Here is a 21,810-nt window from a genome sequence, read left to right as displayed (position 1 = left end):
TCTTACATTGCAGTTTATTACATACTTGACAGGAAAAAAAATAAGGCTTGCTTCTTAGATAGACTTCTAAAGGGGCACTATTTATCTTCTAGGAAGATTAGAGCAAAATTATTTGATCATAGGCACAACCACATCTGTGTGTATGATTAAATCTAATACAGTTCTAATTATTTTTAGAATTTAGCAAAAGATCTAAAAATGGCATACTAGCGCCAAGGGAGGAACAGACGAGTTAAAAGCTGCATCATTCGCCATTCACCATTTCAGCAAGAATGTCAGATTACATCATAATCGGTAAACACCAATTGCTCTGAAACTTGAAAAACAGTTTATTCAATATATGTAATTTTTTTTAAAGACACCACATCAGTTAAAATGCTGCTACCTAAAGCATCATGTCCATCCAACAAGACCTGTTAAAATTCATAGTATAAAATAGAAAAGCTATTTTAACTAAGAACAAATTCCACTTGGGAATGGGTGGCAATGGATACATAATATTTTGATAAGGAAATAAACTATTAAGAAACATGTTCTTGATCGATAAACCTTAAGGTGTGTATTTGCTTGCTTTTGTTGTAAGCAAGCATAAGGAACGTAACTAAAATATTGCATATTCATACTATATTATCATCTAAGAATTAATAACTCTCCAAATTATTGTTGGAGAAAAAGGTTTGAATATGTATAATTCATACGTAGACACAAATACACACAAATATGAAATTATCATCAGGTTCAGTGCTTTGTAGTGATATATTATTGTGTAAACCTTTACAACACGCTCTGTAAAGTAGGCCAACATTTCTATCGTGAAAATACGGCAAGAGCTATGCAAAGGCGGATGCTCAATGGTGACATCTCTAAAGCAACCTAGGGCGTGAACAATAGAAGCAAATTCTGAACCATACATTTCCTTCCTGCAGCAAAGTTTTGAAATGCTTGTACTATATTGGTTTCCAGCCTCTTTTATATTGATATGCTCATTTTTAATGTATATAAAATTCAATATATTATGATTTTGGTCCCATGTATTTCCAGTTCCAGTTTTAAAGGTGGTCAGAAACTAGACAGTCTTATTTCTTGTTCCATCTGCATGGAGACTTCAGATCAGTTCAACCTGAGTAGCTACTGTGGTTTGTCCTCGAAGATTCTGAGCAACGCATACATAGTTTCCAGCATCAATGGTTTCCAGATCTTCAACAGTAATAATGCTCTCAGAGATTCTTGTAGTATGACCAACTCCTCTATCAATCAGCCTCCAAGAGTCTTGGATATTTACTGGTCTTTTATACTAAAAAGATGAAAACAATGTCACTGCGTTAATTGTTTGCTAGCTGAACTGAATAGTTACTGCGCAGGTCATGGCCCTTATCAGCAATGATTTACTGTGCATGCTTCTTAACACGTTTCATATACATCACACATTCCAGAGATTTTTTTTTTGTTCTTCTGTTCGTCTGCCAAGAAGGTGGACGATAATTTGCTCTTGCCAAAATGTAACAATTAGATAGATTTGTTTATTTTCTTATTTTTATATTAAAGCTTGTTTTCATTAGAACATGTTCTCGGGTTTTTATTTTCGCTTTTTCTGAAGATATGCTGTTTGGAAAGCCGTCGATTCTAGACCTCGTTAGCTCAGGGTGAAATTTCCCCTGACAAACAACACATTACAAGGGGTAGAATTCTGCACACACAAAAATCCCACCTCTTTTGATTTGCAAACTTTATTTTGTACTAATCTAAAACATACACTGTAGCTTTAACCTGAATTACAACAAATAAAAGAGCCAAGTTAAGGCAGATGATTTGACAAATGCCTTCTTATTTATTTATGTTTTATTTATTTTTTAAGTAATTCATATTAGGCTTCAGATTTGGAAGAAATATATGAGACAGTTTAAGACTGATCTCCCTTGCATTCCTGCCAGATAGATTGCTTAATTTTGAACGTCAGTATTCAAGTTTGCATCTCTTGATTTTACATGATTTACTGTAAATATTGTAAATCCAACAGCAGTCTTTCTGTAAAGAGTAAGAAATTAGGTTATAGTAATTGTTCTATTGTTTCTTCTTTGCAGACTCCACACATTCAGGCAGGAAGTCTAAAGAGGAACTGTACTTCCTTGCTCAAATACAATGACAGGTAGTCCTCACTTAGACATCACAATTGGGACCAGCAGCTCTGTCATTAAAGTGATGGTTAAATGGGAAATCAAATGCCCATGACACCGGTTTCCTTTCCGCCATTTTCCTGTCCTTTGGAATGCTCACATTGGTGCTGACACAAAGGCATTCCAGGCAATGGGGATAACTGTCGGCAACTGTCGACAGCGGCAACTGTCTTACGCCTCTCATGCAGCGCCCCCTTTGCCAAACAAGTCCCGACCTCCCGCTTTCAAGGCCGCTTTGGGAATCAGGCTCCATCAAGGCAGCAAAGGCGCAGGGCAGCATGTTTACGAGATGACAGAGTCCAGGAGGACTGAAGTGCTGCGTCTCTATCGGGTCAGGCTTTCAATGCCTACGGTTAAAGGGAGGAAGACGGGGGCGTCTCAGAAGTGGAGCCTTCGGTGCAAAGTCCCTCTTTTGCCCCCATGAAAACCATCCCCAATCCCACCCCACTCTCTCCAATTAAATACGCGTAGGGTGATAGGCTTTGTTTTAAATGGATAAAAAGTTCATTATCAAAATCCAAGTGGGTGAGGATCCCCGCTGACTGGAACTGCCCAAAAATGTGATGTGCGGAAGCTGAAGGGTGGGGGTGGGCAGGTGGGTCTATTTCACCCTCTTTTGGGGGGAGGAGGAGGAAGGTTGTCTCACACTCCGAAAAATATGGTAATCAAGAATAAAATGCAAAAGAATTGACTTAAGCAATAAAAAATCCCTAGAAAAGAATATATGTAACTCATATATTGAAGTGTGGGGTCCTAGATGCTTTATGTGGTTGGTTGTTTTTTTTGCAGACATGTCATTACTCAATTAGGTAACATCATTAGTGCTACACACTGATTAAATGTCTGCACCAAAGCAATCAAGTTCAAAGAGCACCAAGAATTCCACAATAAACATGCAACATTTTATGTGTTGGCAAAGAAACTTTTTTCTGTAAGAAAATAATTGTTGGGGAACTTCAAAGATAATTTCCAGTAAGACTTCTTAATTATGAAACACTAGCATAATCTAATTTTGCATATCCTAATTTTGACTGCCAGTTCTACATTGGAGTTGCAATCATGCTGCCTATCTGTTCCCTTTTCTAACATTTTTCGCCTTCTAAGCTTTGTCTAAAACAGGGGTAGCCAATTTGTTTATATTAAATAATCTATCTAAATAAGCTTCGAGTAATGGAAACATAGGTTAATATTCAACTTCATGTGTATTTCATAAAATGGTTGAAATCTCTTGTAACAATTGAATATATTTCTGTAGCTAATTGCTTTGTTCCACAATTATCTAAAATTCTTCCGCATAGTAATACATATATAATGTTCCAATTTAGACCTTAATATGCGAAGAAAACAAAACCTACGGTACATACCTCTTGTCCTGGATATATCCAATTAAATTCCACTTCTACATCTGGTTGCCCCAAAACTGTGCACAAAACCTTAACGTCACTGCCGCCCCGCAATTTATTGGATGATGCTTTGATTGTAGTTGAAGGAGGTCCATAAGGAACTAGTTCAAAGCAAAAGATAAGACAAAATGAAAAGAAGAAAAGTAAAGTGAGGTTGCTTTGAAGATGGCCCCATTATATTCACATAGATTAAAAATTGGGTTTCACAAGACAAGAATGGAACAACTGGAATGTATTTTCAATTATTACATTCTTACCTTGTGCATAAAAAGATTATTAGGTGGCTGTTGGTTCACCAATCTAGTAAACAGTTCTGGAATTTTAATAATCCTTCTTTCAGGACTGGTTATACAGGTAGTCCTTGAGTTACACCCATTCATTCAGTGACCTTTCAAAGTTGCAACAAGGCTGATCAAGGAGGACTTATGACCGGTGCTTTGAGTTCTGGCCCTCACAGCATCCTCGCAATTATGTGATCCTGATTTCTGATCTTCCCTGCTGGCTTCCCACAAAGTCACTGGGAAGGTTGGAAGGAATTTGGGAGTTGCGGTCATGTAAGGTTCTTGCTTAAAGACAAGCAACGGTTCTTAAGATAGCAATCAGGACTTCCAGAATTACCATTACTAAGTTATACAATTGCATGACATCATGCTTTATGACTATCTTGCTTAGTGATGGCAATTCCGGTCCCAATTGCTGTCATAAGTGGGGGACTACCTCTACTGATCTATACTACTGGGGGTACTTAGGCAATAAACTGTGCCCTTATTGTATAAGCACATAGCAATTCTGTGCCTGACACTTTTTTTTAATAGTCATTATTTACTTGGACTTTCACATTTTCCATCATATCCCTTTTCCTCCCTTAAAGAATGTCTTTGGATATAAATGACAGACCTATACAAAGCATGTTCCAAAACATGATTGCTTTAAGGACTGTTACAGCAGAAGTATGCTGTATATAAAAAATAGAAGCCTGGTAAGTGGACAGACTTCAGAGTAGGCACATAACTCTTCCAAGGGTGGCTTCTTTAAATTTCAAAAAATCATTTACATGACTGTGCTTTGCAAAACACCTCTACTGGAAGCTTTGCACAACTCATGCTCATTTCTCAAGACCACACCATTGTATCTAATGAGCTGAATTGTGAACTACAAATGCGTATGCAGTAACAAAGCTTAATTGGCAAGAGGCCATAAAATTACTTCTTAAGGGCATAACTCAGTGAGCCTAATTTTTTATCACTTTTTTGATTAACAAATTTCATTCAAAGGGTTAAATGTTGTTAGTTGGAAAAGGTGCTATGACAGGACTCCTGATTTTTATTTGGTTCCATGCTTCACTCCCTGCTATGTCTACAACAAGAGCTATTGTTAAGATAAATTAGATGGGTGTCATGGCTTGTATTCCTCCCATGTAATCCCCATATCTGTTTTGTACCTTGGAATCTCAAAATTACACTGTCACTTGGTGGCAGACCTCCAAAACCTGGCACCTGTAATTTCATGTGTTTTCCGCAGGAAAATTAAAATAGGAACTCAGAGAAACTATCAAAATCAGTCTACCCATTTGCATGATATACAGTAATTCCGTCATTTTAAATTCCTTGTGGCCACATCAAGAAAACATAGCAATGTGGTGCTCAACGATGGGAGCATTGACACATCCAAATATTAGTAGTATGGAAAATATCATTAGATACAAAGATATCTTAATAGAAAGGGGGAAACTAAAACAAAAACAAGAATTAGAAAAACAAGGGATTAACATAGGATGGTTTTCACAATTGCAAATACAATCAAGATATGAAAAAGATAAAAGGGAATACAGTTTCAACTTAGGAAGTTCGGAGTTGGATAAGGTTCTTATGGGAACAGAAGAAAAAATAATTAAGAAACTATTTAGCTACCTACTAAGAACTAGGTTAGAAGAAGTGGTTAAAGAGACAATGGTAATCTGGGCAAGGAATTTTGGTTACACGATTGAGTTAGAAAAGTGGCAACAACTATGGGAAATTAACCATGTCAACAGCTTACAAAAAAACCTTATACAAAATGTTTTATAGATGGCACGTCACCGGAAAAATGAGCAAAGATGTTTAAAGATAAATCAGCGAAATGTTGGAAGTGTCAACAAACAATAGGTTCTTATTATCATATCTGGTAGACATGTGCAGAAGCGGACTAAGATAAGAGTATGGTTAAAGAAAATGTTACAACAAGAAATAGAATTTAGACCAGAGATATTTTTACTAGGTATTATCCCAGAGAAATTTAACAAAGAGGCTACCTATTTGATTATACATGTAACTACAGCAGCAAAATTGGAAATTAAATAAGCTACCAACAGATGAAGAGATAGTAAAAAAGATATTAGATTGTGCAGAGATGATCAGGTTGACAATGAAAATAAAGAATAAAGAGGAATCGGAGTACTTCAAGACATGGGGAAGGTTTTATGATTGGCTAGAGAAAGGAAAGTAGAAAAGAAAGTAGTTAGAAGATAACAGAACCCAGGCGATACACTGTTCAATGGAAAGGGGGGGGGGAAGAAGGGGAAAACAGAAAATAAAATATTAAATACATAAGTATATAAATAATAGAGAGATATAAAGGGGGGGAAATATAATTAGGATAGATTAGCGAAGATAAGGGAACAAGAAACGATACTAATTACATTTGTGTTTGCCGAAATATCATCGCAAGGAAACAAACTGAGACCCGAAAGAGACACCTATAATAATGGAAAAGAAAGAGAGAGAGGAGGAGAAAATGAAAGGAAGATAGGGGAAAGAAGAAAGAAGTAAGGAGAGGAGGATGGAAGGGAGAGGAAGAGAAGGAGAGAGGCTAGGTAGGGAAAGAGGAAGAGTAGGAGTAGGAGAAAGGTAGGGGAAGAAAGAAGGGAAAGGAGAGGAGGAAGGAGGAAAGTAGAGAAGGGAGGGAGGGAGAAAAGAAAGGGAAAATAAGGTGATGTTACAACAGGAGGAAGGGATGGTAAACAAAACAACCCAAACTGTATATGTATATTATAACATATAAAATGGAATAACAAATGTATAAGAATGATAAATGTCAAGAAGAAAAATAATTATGTGAATGTATATTTAAAATGGTATATAAGAGAATTAAAAAAAATAAAAAAAATCTGGAAAAAGAAAAGAAAACATAGCCAAAATGTGACTTCTTACTGCTTCGACTGAATAACAGTGATAGTATTCTACTGCGCACCAAGTCTCTTGGAATTAACTTACCTTCCACATAAAGCAATTGGTATTTAATAGAAATCTGAGGTGTCCCCTGTGATTCAGCTTTGCAATAAACCACTCCTTTCTGATCAGAGGTTGGATGTTGGTAGATAAACCCTTTCTTGGCGTCATATATAATGTTGGTTCCATCCACTTTGATCTCTTCTGCTGGAAACTCTTGGTGCAGAGTTACTTTTGCTGATGGGTTGGTGATTCGGCAAGGGATCACAGCAGGTTTATCTGGGCTGAGGTAGACCACTTCAAAATAGCTGGGAGCAGGAACAAAGAACTCTTCTTTATCTGTATAAAGAAGCAATCCAATGTATTATTGTAGGGGGGGGAGGGTTGGTTGGTATATAGAAGGATAGGTGAATGGATGATAGGTAGATAGATGAGAAAGAGGGTGGGGAGGGAGGGAGAGATATGAAAGAAAGAAGATATACGGATGGATGAACGGCAGGTCAGCTCAAATTTCTGCATAAGAAAGTAATTACATACAATTCTGAATTTTATTAACAATAAATATCTAGTAATATTTAATGGTATATTTCTTTAAAAGGGAACAGGTGATGCATTTCTAGTCTTCAACAATTGGGGTGGGGTGGGGGCTAAATGGAGCCAAGAAACTACAGACCAATCAGCTTGACATCAATACCTTAAAAGATCCTGGAAAAGATAATCAAGCAATGGATCTGCAAAAACCTAGAAACAAGCAAAACTGTTACTAGAAGCCAATGTGGATTTGTCAGAAATAGATCATGCCAGGCAAACACCGTATTCTTTGACAAAGTGACTAAAATAGTGGACCCACAAAATGTTGTGGACATAGCATACCTGGACTTCAGTAAGGCATTTGACAAACTAGTCCACAGCTTGCTTCTTGGTAAGACAGTAAAATGTGGACAGACTTGTGACTAGCTGGCTGACCAACTGCATTCAATGTCTAGTCTTCGATGGAACTACATTTACATGTAGGGAAGCATGCAATGGATACCTGAAGATGCTATCTTAGGCCCAGTATTCTTCAACATCTTCATAAACATTTTAGATGAGAGGACAGAAAGGGAACTTAACAAATTTGAAGATAACACCAAACTGGGAGGGTTAGCCAACACTTTAAAACAGAGGTCCCCAACCCCCAGGCTGTGAACCAGTAACTGTCTAGTGGTGAAGAGATAGAATATGGGGAAAAATTCACTTTCTTAGGATTGCAGATAGCTCAAACCAGTCAATGCACCACAGAAATAAAATGTTGGATTTCACTGGGTTGTACAACAATGATGAACATGAACCAAATAAGGAAAAGCAAGAACGTCAGCTTGGCAACCAAATGTAGGTTAGTTCATTGTATTATGTTCTCAAAAGCTACCTATGGCTGTGAAAGTTGGACAGGAAGAAAATGGACTCATCTGAGATGTGCTGGAGTAGGCTCCTGCATACTCCTTCTCCTATTTCTTGGACAGCAAATGTGACTCACAAACAAGTACTGGAGCGCATAACACCAGACATATCGCTAAAAAGCAAAATCACGAAACTGTGTCTCACTTATTTTGGAATTCACTGGAGAAATGTTTGGAAGGATTAGCAGTAAAAGAAAACCTGGTTGTCAAAGAACATGGTGGCTGGACACTATCAGACCTGACACCAATCAGAGCATAGTACAACTCAAAGAATAGTGCAAGATCAGAAGATGTGGAAAGACCTGGCCCATAGAATCGCCAAGAGTCAGACTAACATATTCATCACACTTAGGCAAGAAAAATCAAATGCACAGGTATAGAAACAGGTACTAACTGGTTCAACAGCAGTAACTGTAAGAGGGTTCTAGAACAATCACTGGACAACCGCTTAAATGTGACCCAGTGGTGTGCCAGAGCTGCAAAAAAGGCAAATGCGGTCCTAGGCTACATCAACAGAAGGATTATATCAAGATTATGTGAAACAGTAACAGGACATTTCTCCTTAATTTATACTGCATAAGTAATCTGCACTTGGAAAACTGCATCCATATTTGGTCACCACAGTATAAAAAAGATGTTGAGACTCTAGAAAAAGTGCAGAGAAGAGCATCAAAGATGATTAGGGGGCTGGAGGTGAAACTGTACAATGAATGGTTGCAGGAACTGGGAATAGTTAACAAAGAGGAGGGCTGGGGTAAAATGATAGCAGTCTTCCAATATTTCAGGGGCTATCATAGAGAGGAAAGGGTCAACCTATTCTCCAAAGCACTGAGAGCAAGTCAATAGTAGTGGATGAAAATTTAACAAACAGATTTTCTATGACTATTGGAATTGTTTTTCTCTGGATGCACATCATCTTTTCCAGTTTTAAGATTGTTCTTAGTAATTTTAATGTTTAATACTGCCCAGTCTATATAATCTATATAAATATATCCCTGAGATATACTAGCTAGGCATTTTGCCCATGGTTGGTTGCTAAATTAGAAATGCTACTGTTTTGGGTATCTTTGAAAATTTCGCTGTATCCTCAGATCTTACGGTAAGCTAGGTGGTGAGTCCTTTAAATATTTTCTGTGTCAATTGGAATTCTTTTCTCTGGATGCACATAATCTTTTCTAGTTTTTAAGATTGTTCTTAGTCATTTTAATGTTTAATACCGACAAGAGTCCATAGACTCTGGGCAGTGTTAAACATTACATTTGAGGATTAAATCTTAATGAAATCAACATTAAATCTGAGGATACAGCAAAATTTTCAGATATCCTAAACAGTAGCATTTCTAATTTAGTGACCAACCATGGGCAAAATGCCTATTATATCTCAGGGACATAAATGTCTACTACTTTCACATTCAAAGGCAACTTTCAGGCTTGACTTGCTTGCAACAGTCTGCCAGTTATTATGTCCTGTCTGGTCCTTGATTAATCCTGTTTTGTAATTTTAGAGAAGTGAGAAGGTTTGTGTGTGTGTTTGTGTGTGTGTGTCATTTTGTGTGTGTGCATGCATTGTTAACCTACAATAAGTTTTTTAACCTATGGGACACCAGTTCTTCAAGTTTATTGATCTAGAAGAAAGGCAATGCAATAGTGATGAAAGAAATAGGCTTTAGTGATGCCTTGCAAGCCATAGTTACAACCCCAATGTGAGTCCTTTATTCCACATGGTTTCCTCAGAACTGCAGCTTCCCCATCAGAGGTTTTTAAAACCGCCTCATTTCAAAAACCTCCTGTAATGTATCAAGTGAAAGCAGGTCTGGTTTGAAAAAACAAACAATGAATATTTGATGAACATTTGCTGCTCGTTCTGGTTAATGTATCTGCTAAATATTTAAGGAATTGAATGAAATTTAAGATTGGATTATATTACTTCCTAGAGCAGTGGTTCTCAACCTTCCCAATGCCGCGACCCTTTAATACAGTTCCTCATGTTGTGGTGACCCCCAACCATAAAATTGGTGTCTCGGTTCCTAAGACCATCAAAAATATGTATTTTCCGATGGTCTTAGGTGACCCCTGTGAAAGGGTCGTTCGACCCCCAAAGGGGTCCCGACCCACAGGTTGAGAACCACTGGTCTAGAGGTTCTTCCAGTATTATAACAAAGAAAAGGTTAAGTGACTGAAGTTGGCCAAATCTTTTTGAGGAAATGTTGAAAGATATGTGGTTGGACCAGCTCATGCCTGGCATGGACTATTCAAATGGTTGTTTAATTAGGTAGACAAGGTTGTTGTTGTTGTTGTTGTTGTTGTTGTTGTTCTTCTTCTTCTTCTTCTTCTTCTTCTTCTTCTTCTTCTTCTTCTTCTTCTTCTTCTTCTTCTTCTTCTTCTTCTTCTTCTTCTTCTTCTTCTTCTTCTTCTTCTTCTTCTTCTTCTTCTTCTTCTTCTTCTTCTTCTTCTTCTTCTTCTTCCTCTTCTTCTTCTTTTCTTCTTCTTCTTCTTTTCTCTCTCTCTCTCTCTCTCTCCCTCTCCCTTCCCTCTCTCCCTCCCTCTAAAACAATGTGAGCAGACTTTAGATTCCCAGGATCGGCTTTGTTTTGCTTTGTGTTTTACCAGATGGCTAAGGTCCATAAGCTAATACCATGATGGGGACCTATGGCACACATACCAGAGGTGGCATGCAGAGCCCTCTCTGTGGGCACGCGTGCCATCGCCCTAGCTCAGCCAGCTGGTTGTCTGGTTTCCAACATGTGCATGCGCCCCCACCAGCTGGTTGTCGGGTTTCTGAGGCGTGCATGTGCGCTGGTCAGCTGATCAGCAGGTTTCTGGCACTCTGGCATGTGTGCACCTTCCAGTTTGGGAGTGCCTAAAAGGTTTGCCATCACTGGCCTAGTACAAATCCCAAAGCAGTAACAAAAAATGAGACTAGAAATTTGTTTTAAGCATGAAAAATGAAATTTAGAATCTTTCTGTCCAAACCCCCACTCCTGCTGACTCAATCTTTTTTCCCCCCAGCAGTATAATTTGGTCAAGAGAGGAAAGGAACATTTTTGTGCTGTTATTGTTGGAAATCAGAAAGCATATGTTGTATATCGTAAACTGGTAAATCCAGAGGCACGTTTTCATCATTTCTATTCATGCAATATGCTAAGTGAGTGTATCTAAGAAAAAGAAAGGTGTAGTTTCAACTGTGACAACCTGATGATAGACCAGACCTCTAGAAGTGGACAGATGGATATTTGAGAGGGAAAAACAGAAATAATCCTGGTTTCTTTGGTAATTGTTACCCAGTTTATTACCTGCAAAAAATATGTACGTTGAACCTCTTTTTGACGCATCCTTCTTACAATTGTAGCCTTTGCATAGCAGGAGCCAGCAACTATATTCACCGGTGTCTGCTGCAGTGGCATTTTCCAGGATCAGCTGACTGTACCTTTCATGTTGCTTGATGCTAGCAAAAACAGAGACAAATGACTACTTCAGCTTCTGGCGCAGATCTTAGATTCCTTTCTTGCCTTGTTTGATTATTTTGATTTTCCTTCTATAAATTTAATCCACTTCTATAAATGAGTTAAAAAGTGGAACAAAAATTGGTAGGAAAACCATTTGACGTTGTTAGTATTTTCACTTTTCTTGAGGTACCAGACTTTCAGTATAAACAGGAATGATATATTCCCACATTCCCACTGTAGTGCTACAGATAGACCAAAATAGCTATCATTGATTTTATATAGTATTGAAGAAAAATAGCATATAACTATCTGAATGACTGAATTGGCAGAAGCTATCAGACAATTTAGCATTCGTACATTCAATCTAGAAAGGGTAGATGATGTCAAGCAAAGACAGTAAAAAGGATATTTTTCAAAGTGCCTATTTACAACTTCTGGAAAACTGGAAAGATGCATCTTCTGCAAAGATGGCAAAAGGACAGATATAAAACTGTGGAACGAGCTAAGGAATAAATAATGTAATAGAAGTTAATGGATCCATATTTGCAGGACACATGACTGATAGTCAGTAGACAATAACTACATTATAGAGATTCAATTGTGCCTGGGGAATTTTGATTACATGTATTAGCAGAATCTTTTAAATATGGCTAGAATGACCTTAGATGATACAAGATCAGCATTAATGAGTTACTACAATGTCTGAACCTGCATATACGTCAAATTGCAAACATTATTAATTTCTTGGTTTAAAAAATCTAATTTTTCAGCACGTACATCGACTCCAGTTATTCTTTTACAAACTATGTATTTAAAAAGACAGATAGTTACAAAGTACGTTATCATAGACAGTTGAAACCAACATTCATTTGAAATGCTTTTATACATGCCTGTCCAGATATGGATGAATTTAAGTTTCCATCAGCAACATTTTAGCAAAGTACAAATGAGAATTGTACTTCAACATTTATTTTCAGAGCCCTTTTGTAAAAATGACAAATGCAAGAAATTCAGTTTTGTTGCACCATTTGTTGCAACTCTTTGTCTAGTATATGCAACTGATACAATCAGCCCTTTGGATAAATGCAAAATCAATGTCTACTAAGACAAAAAAAATTCAGGAACCGGTAAAGGTATAGCATTGTAACATTGCAAGTATTGCTTCCTAACAGACAGGAAGCAGCAGGTAGAGCTAGGCAAAATCACATCAGATACCTGTACAATTAGCATAGGAGCCCTCCAGGGCTGTTTGCTCTCTCCACTTCTCTTCTCTCTATACACCAATTTCAAAAAATCCCTCTGTTAAAGTACTGAAGTTTGCAGATGATACAACAGTGATTTGTCTCATTCGAGACAACAACGAATCTGCATACAAATAGGAGATTTAACAACTAGCCTTGTAGTGCAACCAGAACAATCTTGAACTAAATACACTCAAAACCACAGAAATGGTGGTACATTTTAGGAGAAACCCTCCTATGCCACCACATCTTACAATACTAGACAACACAACATCAACAGTAGAGTCCTTCAAGTTTCTAGTTTCTATCATATCTTAAGGCTTATAATGCACACCTAACATCAAAAACATTATCAAAAAAGCACAACAAAGAATGTTCTTTCCGCGCCAATTCAGAAAGATCAAACTGCCCAAAGAGCTGCTGATTCAGTTCTATATAGGAATGATTGAGTCTGTCATCTGCACCTCTATAACTGTCTGGTTTGGCTCTGTAACCAAACAAGACAGACACAGACTTCAACAGATAATTAGAACGGCAGAAAAAACAGTTGCTACCAACCTGCCTTCCACCGACGACCTGTTTATTGCACAAGTCAAAAGAGGGTTGTGAAAATATCTACAGACTCCTCACATCATGGACATAAATTGTTTCAACTTCTACCCTCAAAATGACGCTATAGGGCTCTGCACACCAGAACAACAAGACACAAGGGCAGTTTTTTCCCGAATGCCATCACTCTGCTAAACAACTAATTCCCACAACACTGTCAAATTATCTAATAAGACTGTATTACTATTCTTCTTCTCATCCTTCCTAGTACCTACCTCTTCCCACTTATGGCTATAACCATGTTGCTTGTATCTTTACAATTTATATTTTTTTATTTGTTTCCTAGTATGTTTTGATTGTTTATTAGTAATCTATGATTATCACTAAGTGTTGTATCTTATGATTCTTGATGAATGTATTTTATTTTTCTTTATGTATACTGAGAGTATATGCAGCAAAGACCAATAAAAAATTCTATTCTATTGCCTAGAGCAATGTCAGTAGGCACATTCCAGAAGAAAATTAATTAAAATTGAATTCCTGTTAAATCAATAGGACTTACACACAAGACAGAAAAATGTAATTCCCATCTCTTTCAATTGCTGGTAATCTTGGCTAATATTCACTGGATTTGTGCCCTTAGCATTTAAATCCCTCCTAGAATAATGGTCACTTTGAGAATCACTAAACCATATGGTCCTTTGCTGGAATTTCTGGCAGCTCCACCACCAAGTAGGCATCAAATAGGCAAAGTTGTTTTAGGTTCATTCCCTCCAGTTGAAGGCAGACTTGATTAGTATTATAGGTGAAATCTGCCATCTAGTGATCCATTATGCTATAGCTCAGTTAACAGCAAAATAAACCATAGATCCCTCTGGAGATCCATTCAGAAATATTAATGATTTCTTTGATTATGGAGATTCTCAGTCCTCCAGGTCATGGTTGTCCCAAAGGTGCTTTTTCAAGAGGCAACTGAACTTTGGTTTTCTCTGAAGATGTTTTGCTTGTCATCCAAGAAGCTTCTTCAGGTCATCAGCTGAAGAAACCTCTTGGATGAGAAGCGAAACATCTTTAAAGAAAAACAAGAAAGTCCAGTTGTCTCTTGAAAAGCACCTTTGGGACAATGATTTCTTTGGTTTTGATATGATGAAGGTCTACATACCATTAGTACAACACTTTGGAAAAGATCTACATGTTCTGGCTCATATTTATGTTTTTATGAAATAACAATAACTCCCTTGACTGAAGCACATATATTGAAGCAAGACAGTAATTTAATTTACTTTAGATCTGAAGCAAGACAGTAATTTAATTTACTTTAGATCTGCTTTCCGGCTAATTTAGCTTCAAAGAAAAGGAGAAGATGAGGAATAATACTATAAGAATGCTCTACTGAAAAATTTCTGTCCATGGTTTTGTTGGAGTCATCCCCTGTGACCATGGCTGTATTTTTAATTCTGCTAATATCGTTTATTATTATTTTAATGTATTGTCTGCCTTCCAGAGCTGTATTTGTAAAATGAGCAGCCATGTATATTAAATAAACAAATATACAAAAGCTTTACAAAGAGATGCTGCAAAGAGTTTTACAAAGAGACCCCGTTTGGTTTAATGGTTTAAGGCAAGAGGCTATAAAGTGAGACCCTGTGAGTTGTAGTATGCAAAACCCATTCAAGCCAGATAGGCTACCTTGGGCTAGTCCCTCTCTCTCAGCCAGGGATGGGATCGAAAAATTTAAGCAACTGGTTCTCTGCCCAGTTGCTAGGTGGGCGTGCCCATGGTGGGCATGGCCTACTTGGCCTCCTGAACCATGGTGTGTGGGGGTGTTTTCACCCTCCCCAGGCTCCGAAGTCTTTCTTCGAGCCTCCAGAAGGTCGAAAACAGTCTCCCCCGGGCCCCAGAGGTCCTTCAGAGGCCAGAAACAGTTTCTGGACTTCTGGGAGGCCTGTTTTTCACCCTCCCAGAGCATTCACACGAGCCCTGCTCTTACCTGGCATCCAAAAAGGGCCTTCTGGAGACTTCTGGGAGAGGCAGAGCAGGGTGGGCAGGGCCAGACAGTCCTTTCAAATATTAGTTCGGTGAACCAGATGTAAAATTAGCATCTGGTTTGCCTGAACCAGTCCGAACCGGCTGAATCCTACACCTGCTCTCAGCCCAATTCACCTGACATGGTTGTTCTTGTGATAAATAGGAGGCGGAAGGTGTGTTGTATATGTTTGCCACTTTCAGCTATTTGTTAAAATAATAAAGGCAGGATATAAATTAAATAAAGAAATAAATCTATTGCTGTCCCTATTTTCTAAAAATATTAATTTTAAACATATATGATGTTTGTAGTTGTTCTTCAAAGGTTTTCATCTGCTTTCATTAGTAACATAAATATTGTTTACTGTCTCAGACCATATTATTGCATTAAATAATTAGGCATGGAATATGGAAAATGTATTATGCCAAGAACAAACAGAACCAAAAAGAAAAAAAAAACTTCACCTCCGTTCTTCCTCCAGACCATGTTAAGCTGGATGTTTGGAGAGTGGGTTTGCCATTTCCTAGAACATGATTGTATGAGGTGAAAGCAACCTGACGTGGTCAGTATGGGACAGTCCATTTTTTCTAGAATGCTGTTTCAGAGATTATGTTTTCCATAGGAATAATGGAGGTTCACAAGATCCTCTTTAGAGAATCCATTCTTGCCTGAAATCCTTACCCACATTTTTAAACTGTCTCTTCTATGATACTATAACTTCTGCCCTTTTAATACCTCTCATTAATAGAGTTAATTTCCCTTTGAGGTAAATGCTAGAAATAGAATATTAAGTTTTTATTAGCTGCTATTTCAATCATAAGGAAAATACTGGTTTTACGCTGACACTGTTGATATTTTTACTCCCTAGTTTTTTCTCTCTATTTCATTTTGGGCTTTTATTTTTATTTTATCTCATTTTTATTTGTATTATATTTGTACTTTTATTGTATTTTATTTCCCTTATTGTCTTGCTGGTCACTGAGTATACTTACTACTGAAGGAAAAACCACTCAATCACCTTAGAATATCTGCAGGTTTCAAAGACACAACAGAATATTCTTGAGTTGCTCAGAAAATTTCATTCCTATAGGAGTCAGTTTTACACCTATTCACCAGGACCTATGTCTGAAGCAGCTTGAAAAGAACATTACTCTTTTTTGCTCTGAACTTTCACACCTGTTATACAAAGTCTAGTAAGAGGATTTAAAACATGTCCTGCCTAATAGTTGCTAAAATAGAGAGAGAGAAGATAGAAATAGGCCAGCCTGCCCCCAAAATAGGATAATGGTGATTAAGAGAGATAGAGGTAGGGAGGGAGGGAAGGAGAGATAGGGATGGAGGAATAAAAGGGGGGGGGGGAGATTATTCTTGAATCATGGCACTTCTATCATTTCTCATCATGGCTTACTAACTTTCTTCAACAAATATTAGTTGTTACAAATTTTTGGTTCTTGGAACTTTTAAAGGTGCCTCCAGTGCAACTGTCAGCTGAAGCCTGGCACTATTCTACAAAACTGTTCAGCAGGGTAAGAAATATATTCTCACCCATTGAGAAATAGGGGTATAGAAATGTCCTTTTCCTGTTGTGCTTGTCCCCAACACAAACTGGTCCTCTTTCTGTTCATATTTAGAAGAGATTTTAAAATTGTATGTTTCTGCTAACATGGGGGCTGTTATCATCAATTTCAAATGTCTGGACATATTTAATTCTTCAATTACAATTCTGTGATTTGCATTAAATAGTTCCTTACCATTGGTGGCAATAGTTCCTTGCCATTAGTGTGGTGCAGGAGCAATGCCAAATCAAGAAAAAGAAATTCATCCAGTAAGGTTGGTCATGAATTCTACAGTTAAAGCCTAAATTTAATTTTCCCCAGAGTGATAGCTCATTCCTTAAAAAGTAAAACCCTATCTTAGCACTGACCTTCTTTACAAAACACTCATGAAAAGAACATTTCCAGTTGAAATAAGAACAGCTGGCTTCATAAGAACAGCTGGCTTCATATCTTAAGATAGGAATTTTCAACAAATAAGAGTTGAAAAAGGATGTTTCTTGGCCAACTGGTGTCTGGGAGTATCCATTCAGACTGGGTGGGGCCAAAACCTGATACCACTCTTTCCATTTGGAGGGCTGGTCAGACCCTCGGGCAAGATGGGTGCCTTAACTTGTGTTTTTTTTCCAAAAGGCAACTGGGTTTTCTTGGATTTTTTTCATTGAAAACATTTTGCTTCTCATCCAGGAAACTTCTTCAGTTCTGATTGGTGGGGAATTTATAGTGTTTGCAGTCATCTGGTTGTTAACACTCTTGAGGGTTGACAACTTATCTGTGTCCTCAGAATCACCTGAATCAGAGAGTAATAGGGTATGGAACGCTCCTGGTCATTTAGAACTGGAGAAACTTCTTGGCTAAGAACCGCCTTTTGGAAAAGCACCTTTGGGACAACCAAGACCTACATGATTGAGAATCTCCAGAGATAAGAGCACATTTGATTCCTGAAAACATCCTTCTCCCTCAATGGGATTGAGCCTTCAAACTGCTAAACAGTACCTGGTATTGCCACTGGACTGAGAAATTATGTTTTCCTGTACTACAGGAGTGTCCAAATTGGGAACTTTAAGACTTGTGGACTTCAACTCCCAGAATTCTCTAGCTGGCTGGGGAATTCTGGGAGTTGAAGTCCACAAATCTTAAAGTTCCCAAGTTTGGACACCCCTGCTGTACTAGAATATAAGGGGGTTTGGGGTGGCTCATGGCTGCTCTGTAATATTGAAGTTTGTGATGCACCTCAAGACTTATGGTGCAGTCATGCCCACTAGGAAAGAAATAGTAAATTTCTAACTTTGTCTGAGATTGCTAGAAACAAGAGGAAGCCAAAAGAATGGTGCAATTGTTCACCATTCAGCCCAAATGTTGCTTTAAATCAGTGGTAAAATTCAAAAATTTTTACTACTGGTTCTCTGGGTGTGGCTGAGTGGGCGTGGCATGGCTTGGTGGATGTGTTAGGTGAAGGATACTGCAAAATCTCAATTCCCACCCCACTCTGGGGTCAGGCAGAGGTGGTATTTGTTGGTTTTCCGAACTACTCAAAATATCCGCTACCGGTTCTCCAGAACCTGTCAGAACCTGCTGAATTTCACCCCTTCTTTAGGTACTAATAAAGGAGAATATTTGTAGCTCACGGTTGACATGAGGGGTTCTTGGTTTTCTCTTGAGCTTGGTTGTTTTTTTGCAGATGTTTCATTACCCAAACTAGATAACATCATCAGTGCTAGTCACTAGTCATTGCCTAATTTGGGCAATGAAATGTCTGCAAGAAAACAACCAAGCTCAGAGAAAACCAAGGACCTCTCATTGCTTTAGGTCAGGGGTGTCCAAACTTGGCAACTTTAAGACTTGTGGACTTCAACTCCCAGAATTCCCCAGCCAGCTGCTGCTGGCTGGGGAATTCTAGGAGTTGAAGTCCACAAGTCTTAAAGTTGCCAAGTTTGGACACCCCTGCTTTAGGTGAAAGGCTTTGGGATCCTTTCCCACCCAGATGTCTTCCAGTTGTATTGGATTATAATCCCCCAATCCCTGGTTATCATGGCCCCTGGAAGAGGGTTGTATCTAATTCTATGTGGGAGATGCTCTCTCCTAAACCAAGCAGATTTTCTATCTGCCTCATGTGTTTTGCCTGACCAAGACCATCCACATTTGTCTGCTTTGTTCAGAAAGAATTGCAATGAAGCCTCAGGGCCATTTCATCCTCTTTTACCTGGCAAGCCTTACCTAAGCCTGGTGTCTTGAAAGGTGTCAAGATAAGGAGGGTAGCTCCATTCAATTCTATTCCCTTTGCACCGAAGCGCTATACTTTGACCTGTTGAAAGGTTTAATGTAGCCGTGGGTTTCTGGAAGTGGCCTTTCTCCATCACTCGTGTCATTATGGAGCTGGCTTTTGGGGAAGGCTCTGTGGAGTTTCTTTCTTTTAATTTGGGAGTTCTGGTTTTGACTTTTTTGTTGCTCGGCTTAATCCGGTTCTCTCCAGGTTCCTTCGGACGTTTGCTCTTTGCCATTTGACCGACAGCTATTACAAAGAGAGCGCAGGATGAGAAAAGATAACACAGTACATTAGTAATAGAATAGAATAACAGAGTTGGAAGGGACCTTGGAGGTCTTCTAGTCCAACCCCCTGCTTAGGCTGGAAATCCTACACCACTTCAGGCAAATGGTTATCTAATCTCTTCTTAAAACCTTCCAGTGTTGCAGCATTCACAACTTCTGGAAACAAGTTGTTCTACTGATTAATTGTTCTAACTGTCAGGAAATTTCTCCTCAGTTCTAAGTTGCTTCTCTTCTTGATTAGGTTCCTCCCATTGCTTCTTGTCCCACCCTCAGGTGCTTTGGAGAATAGCTTGACTCCCTCTTCTTTGTGGCAACCCCTGAGATATTGGAACTCTGCTATCATGTCTCCCCTAGTGCTTCTTTCTATTAAACTACCCAGTTCCTGCAACCGTTCTTCATATGTTTTAGCCTCCAGTCCCCTAATCATCTTTGTTGCTCTTCTCTGCACTCTTTCTTGAGTCTCCACATCTTTTTTACATTGTGGTAATCAAAACTGAATGCAGTATTCCACGTGTGGCCTTATCAAGGCAGTATAAAGTGGTATTAACACCTCATGTGATCTAAGAAACATATAGGAATGTATCTGTTCTTGTATTTTCTTATGGGTACACTGAATGGAAGAAAAAAAAATCTGATTTCAAATTTGTGTTTTTATATGGGCCTAAACTGCAAGCAGCTTATTGTTAACCACAATTAAGTCTGCCACATCAGCTAGGACATTCAGAGACAGGCTGTTTTTAATGTTGCATTGATTTCAATTAAACTTACACATATGAACAATTACCCCTTAGGGATAAACAGGAGAAGTAACAACATAAAAGTGTTTTCTCCCTTTGAATGTGAAATTATAGCAAAAAAATACTCCACTGAGATTATATAGAAGTTTAGTTTAGAATTCTATATAATTAGAACTTGTGCATATAAAACCTGAATAATTAGAATACTTTTATTTTGTTAGGCACTACCTATCAATTCCCAAAATCCCAGATGATGTCAGATTTTCTGAGATCTGCTGCCTAACCCTTAAGAACCCTGTTTTCCATGCCTCGAATATCATGCTTCTTTTCCTTGAATTCCTCTTCCTTCCCTATCACCTTTTCCCTTTTTGTTGTCACCTGAAGAGAGGGGCTCTCTTGCTGGAGTGGATTTGTAAGCTGCACGTTTTTCCAGCTGTATTGAGGGACTTTAAAACGATACAGAACGCAGCCATTCAGAGTTTTAAAGCGAGAAGCACGGTATTACTTGCACAGTTCTGTTTTCAACTACATCAATGAAAAGTTTCCAAGTCCTTAAATTCTTTAATGGGGCGGAGGTTGCAGTCGTCCGGCTCCATTACTTAGAGGCGCTCCCGTGCAATTCCGAAAGGATCTGGGGTCCCCTCGGGGGAAGGGGGGGGTCTGTGGCCAAGAGAGCCCGGGGCGCCCTTTGCTCTCTTAGCACGGTAGAAATCGCCGTCTCCCCCCTCCCACCCCCGTCAATTCTGAAACGCGGGGAAAGAAGGAGGCGATATACACATGCATTTAAGGCAATGCCTCCCGTAGGAAAGGAAGAGCCGAGGCTGCAGATCGGAGGAGGAGAGCGAGTGGGGCCCCACGAGACTTACCACTCTGGAGCGTTTGCTGCAGGAGCAGAAGGCTGAGCAAGAGCCAAGGCTTCATGGCAGGAGGGGAGGAGGGAGCCTCTTCGCTGCCTGCCACGAGGGATGCAGTCGGAGCCCCCGCCTGATCCGGGACTGGGCTACAGCCGAGAGGGGGAGCAGCTCCTTCCTTTCCCGCCCCCCAAGCCTTCCCCCCTCCCCTGACTCTTGGGCAGGCCTCCCAGGACAGGCTGAGCCTCTCTCCGACCCAGCAAGAATCCTAGGGGCGCCCCCAATTTCACGGGGGTGGCGAGCACCGAGGAAAAAGCAGGGCGGCAGCCAGAGAAATGACCCGGGAAAGCTGAGACGGCGCTTCAACCCTTCCAATTGCTCACAACATTGAATTGGTGTAAGAAATTGCGTTAGATAAATATATCTAGAATGGTTTTATAACGATAAACCACATAGATTTTTATCACATTTTTTTAAAACTTAATTTGAAGCACATAGATGTTTTTGGCAGTATGTGGATCTTTGTGTTTTTTTCCCCTTTCACTATTTATTTTAAAAGCAATAAAATTGATATCAAAAAATTGATATCAATTTTATTGGACTAGGACTAGGGCAGACATGATAGCATTGTTCCAA

At 38.8% G+C, this 21,810-nt stretch overlaps 1 protein-coding gene across 1 annotated transcript; it reads right to left on the bottom strand.

Annotated features, from left to right (window-relative positions):
- Positions 1 to 309: 309 nt before the first annotated feature.
- Positions 310 to 21,336, bottom strand: PDGFRL (platelet derived growth factor receptor like). Its single transcript, XM_081960065.1, has 6 exons — positions 21,190 to 21,336; positions 19,254 to 19,548; positions 11,515 to 11,666; positions 6,829 to 7,122; positions 3,539 to 3,678; positions 310 to 1,294 (listed from the first exon to the last, which is right to left on the bottom strand). The coding sequence occupies exons 1-6, from the start codon at positions 21,242 to 21,244 to the stop codon at positions 1,106 to 1,108; spliced, it is 1,125 nt and encodes a 374-aa protein (XP_081816191.1). The 5' UTR covers positions 21,245 to 21,336; the 3' UTR covers positions 310 to 1,105.
- Between the last annotated feature and the right edge of the window lie 474 nt (positions 21,337 to 21,810).

This window comes from Natrix helvetica, assembly GCF_964273705.1.
Source record: "Natrix helvetica genome assembly, chromosome: 7".
NCBI classification, from domain to species: domain Eukaryota; kingdom Metazoa; phylum Chordata; class Lepidosauria; order Squamata; family Natricidae; genus Natrix; species Natrix helvetica.
Note: the sequence above shows the minus strand (reverse complement) of the source record. Positions and strands in the feature narration are given on the sequence as shown.

Bases quoted from the DNA above. Each gene is read 5' to 3' on its own strand.
- PDGFRL (XM_081960065.1), bottom strand. From the start codon at position 21,244: ATGAAGCCTTGGCTCTTGCTCAGCCTTCTGCTCCTGCAGCAAACGCTC. The intron at 19,549-21,189 runs GTAAGTCTCGTG...TCTTTGTAATAG, and splicing joins GCAGCAAACGCTCCAGAGTG to CTGTCGGTCAAATGGCAAAG. The intron at 7,123-11,514 runs GTAATAAACTGG...TTCTTTATACAG, and splicing joins AACGTACATATTTTTTGCAG to ATAAAGAAGAGTTCTTTGTT.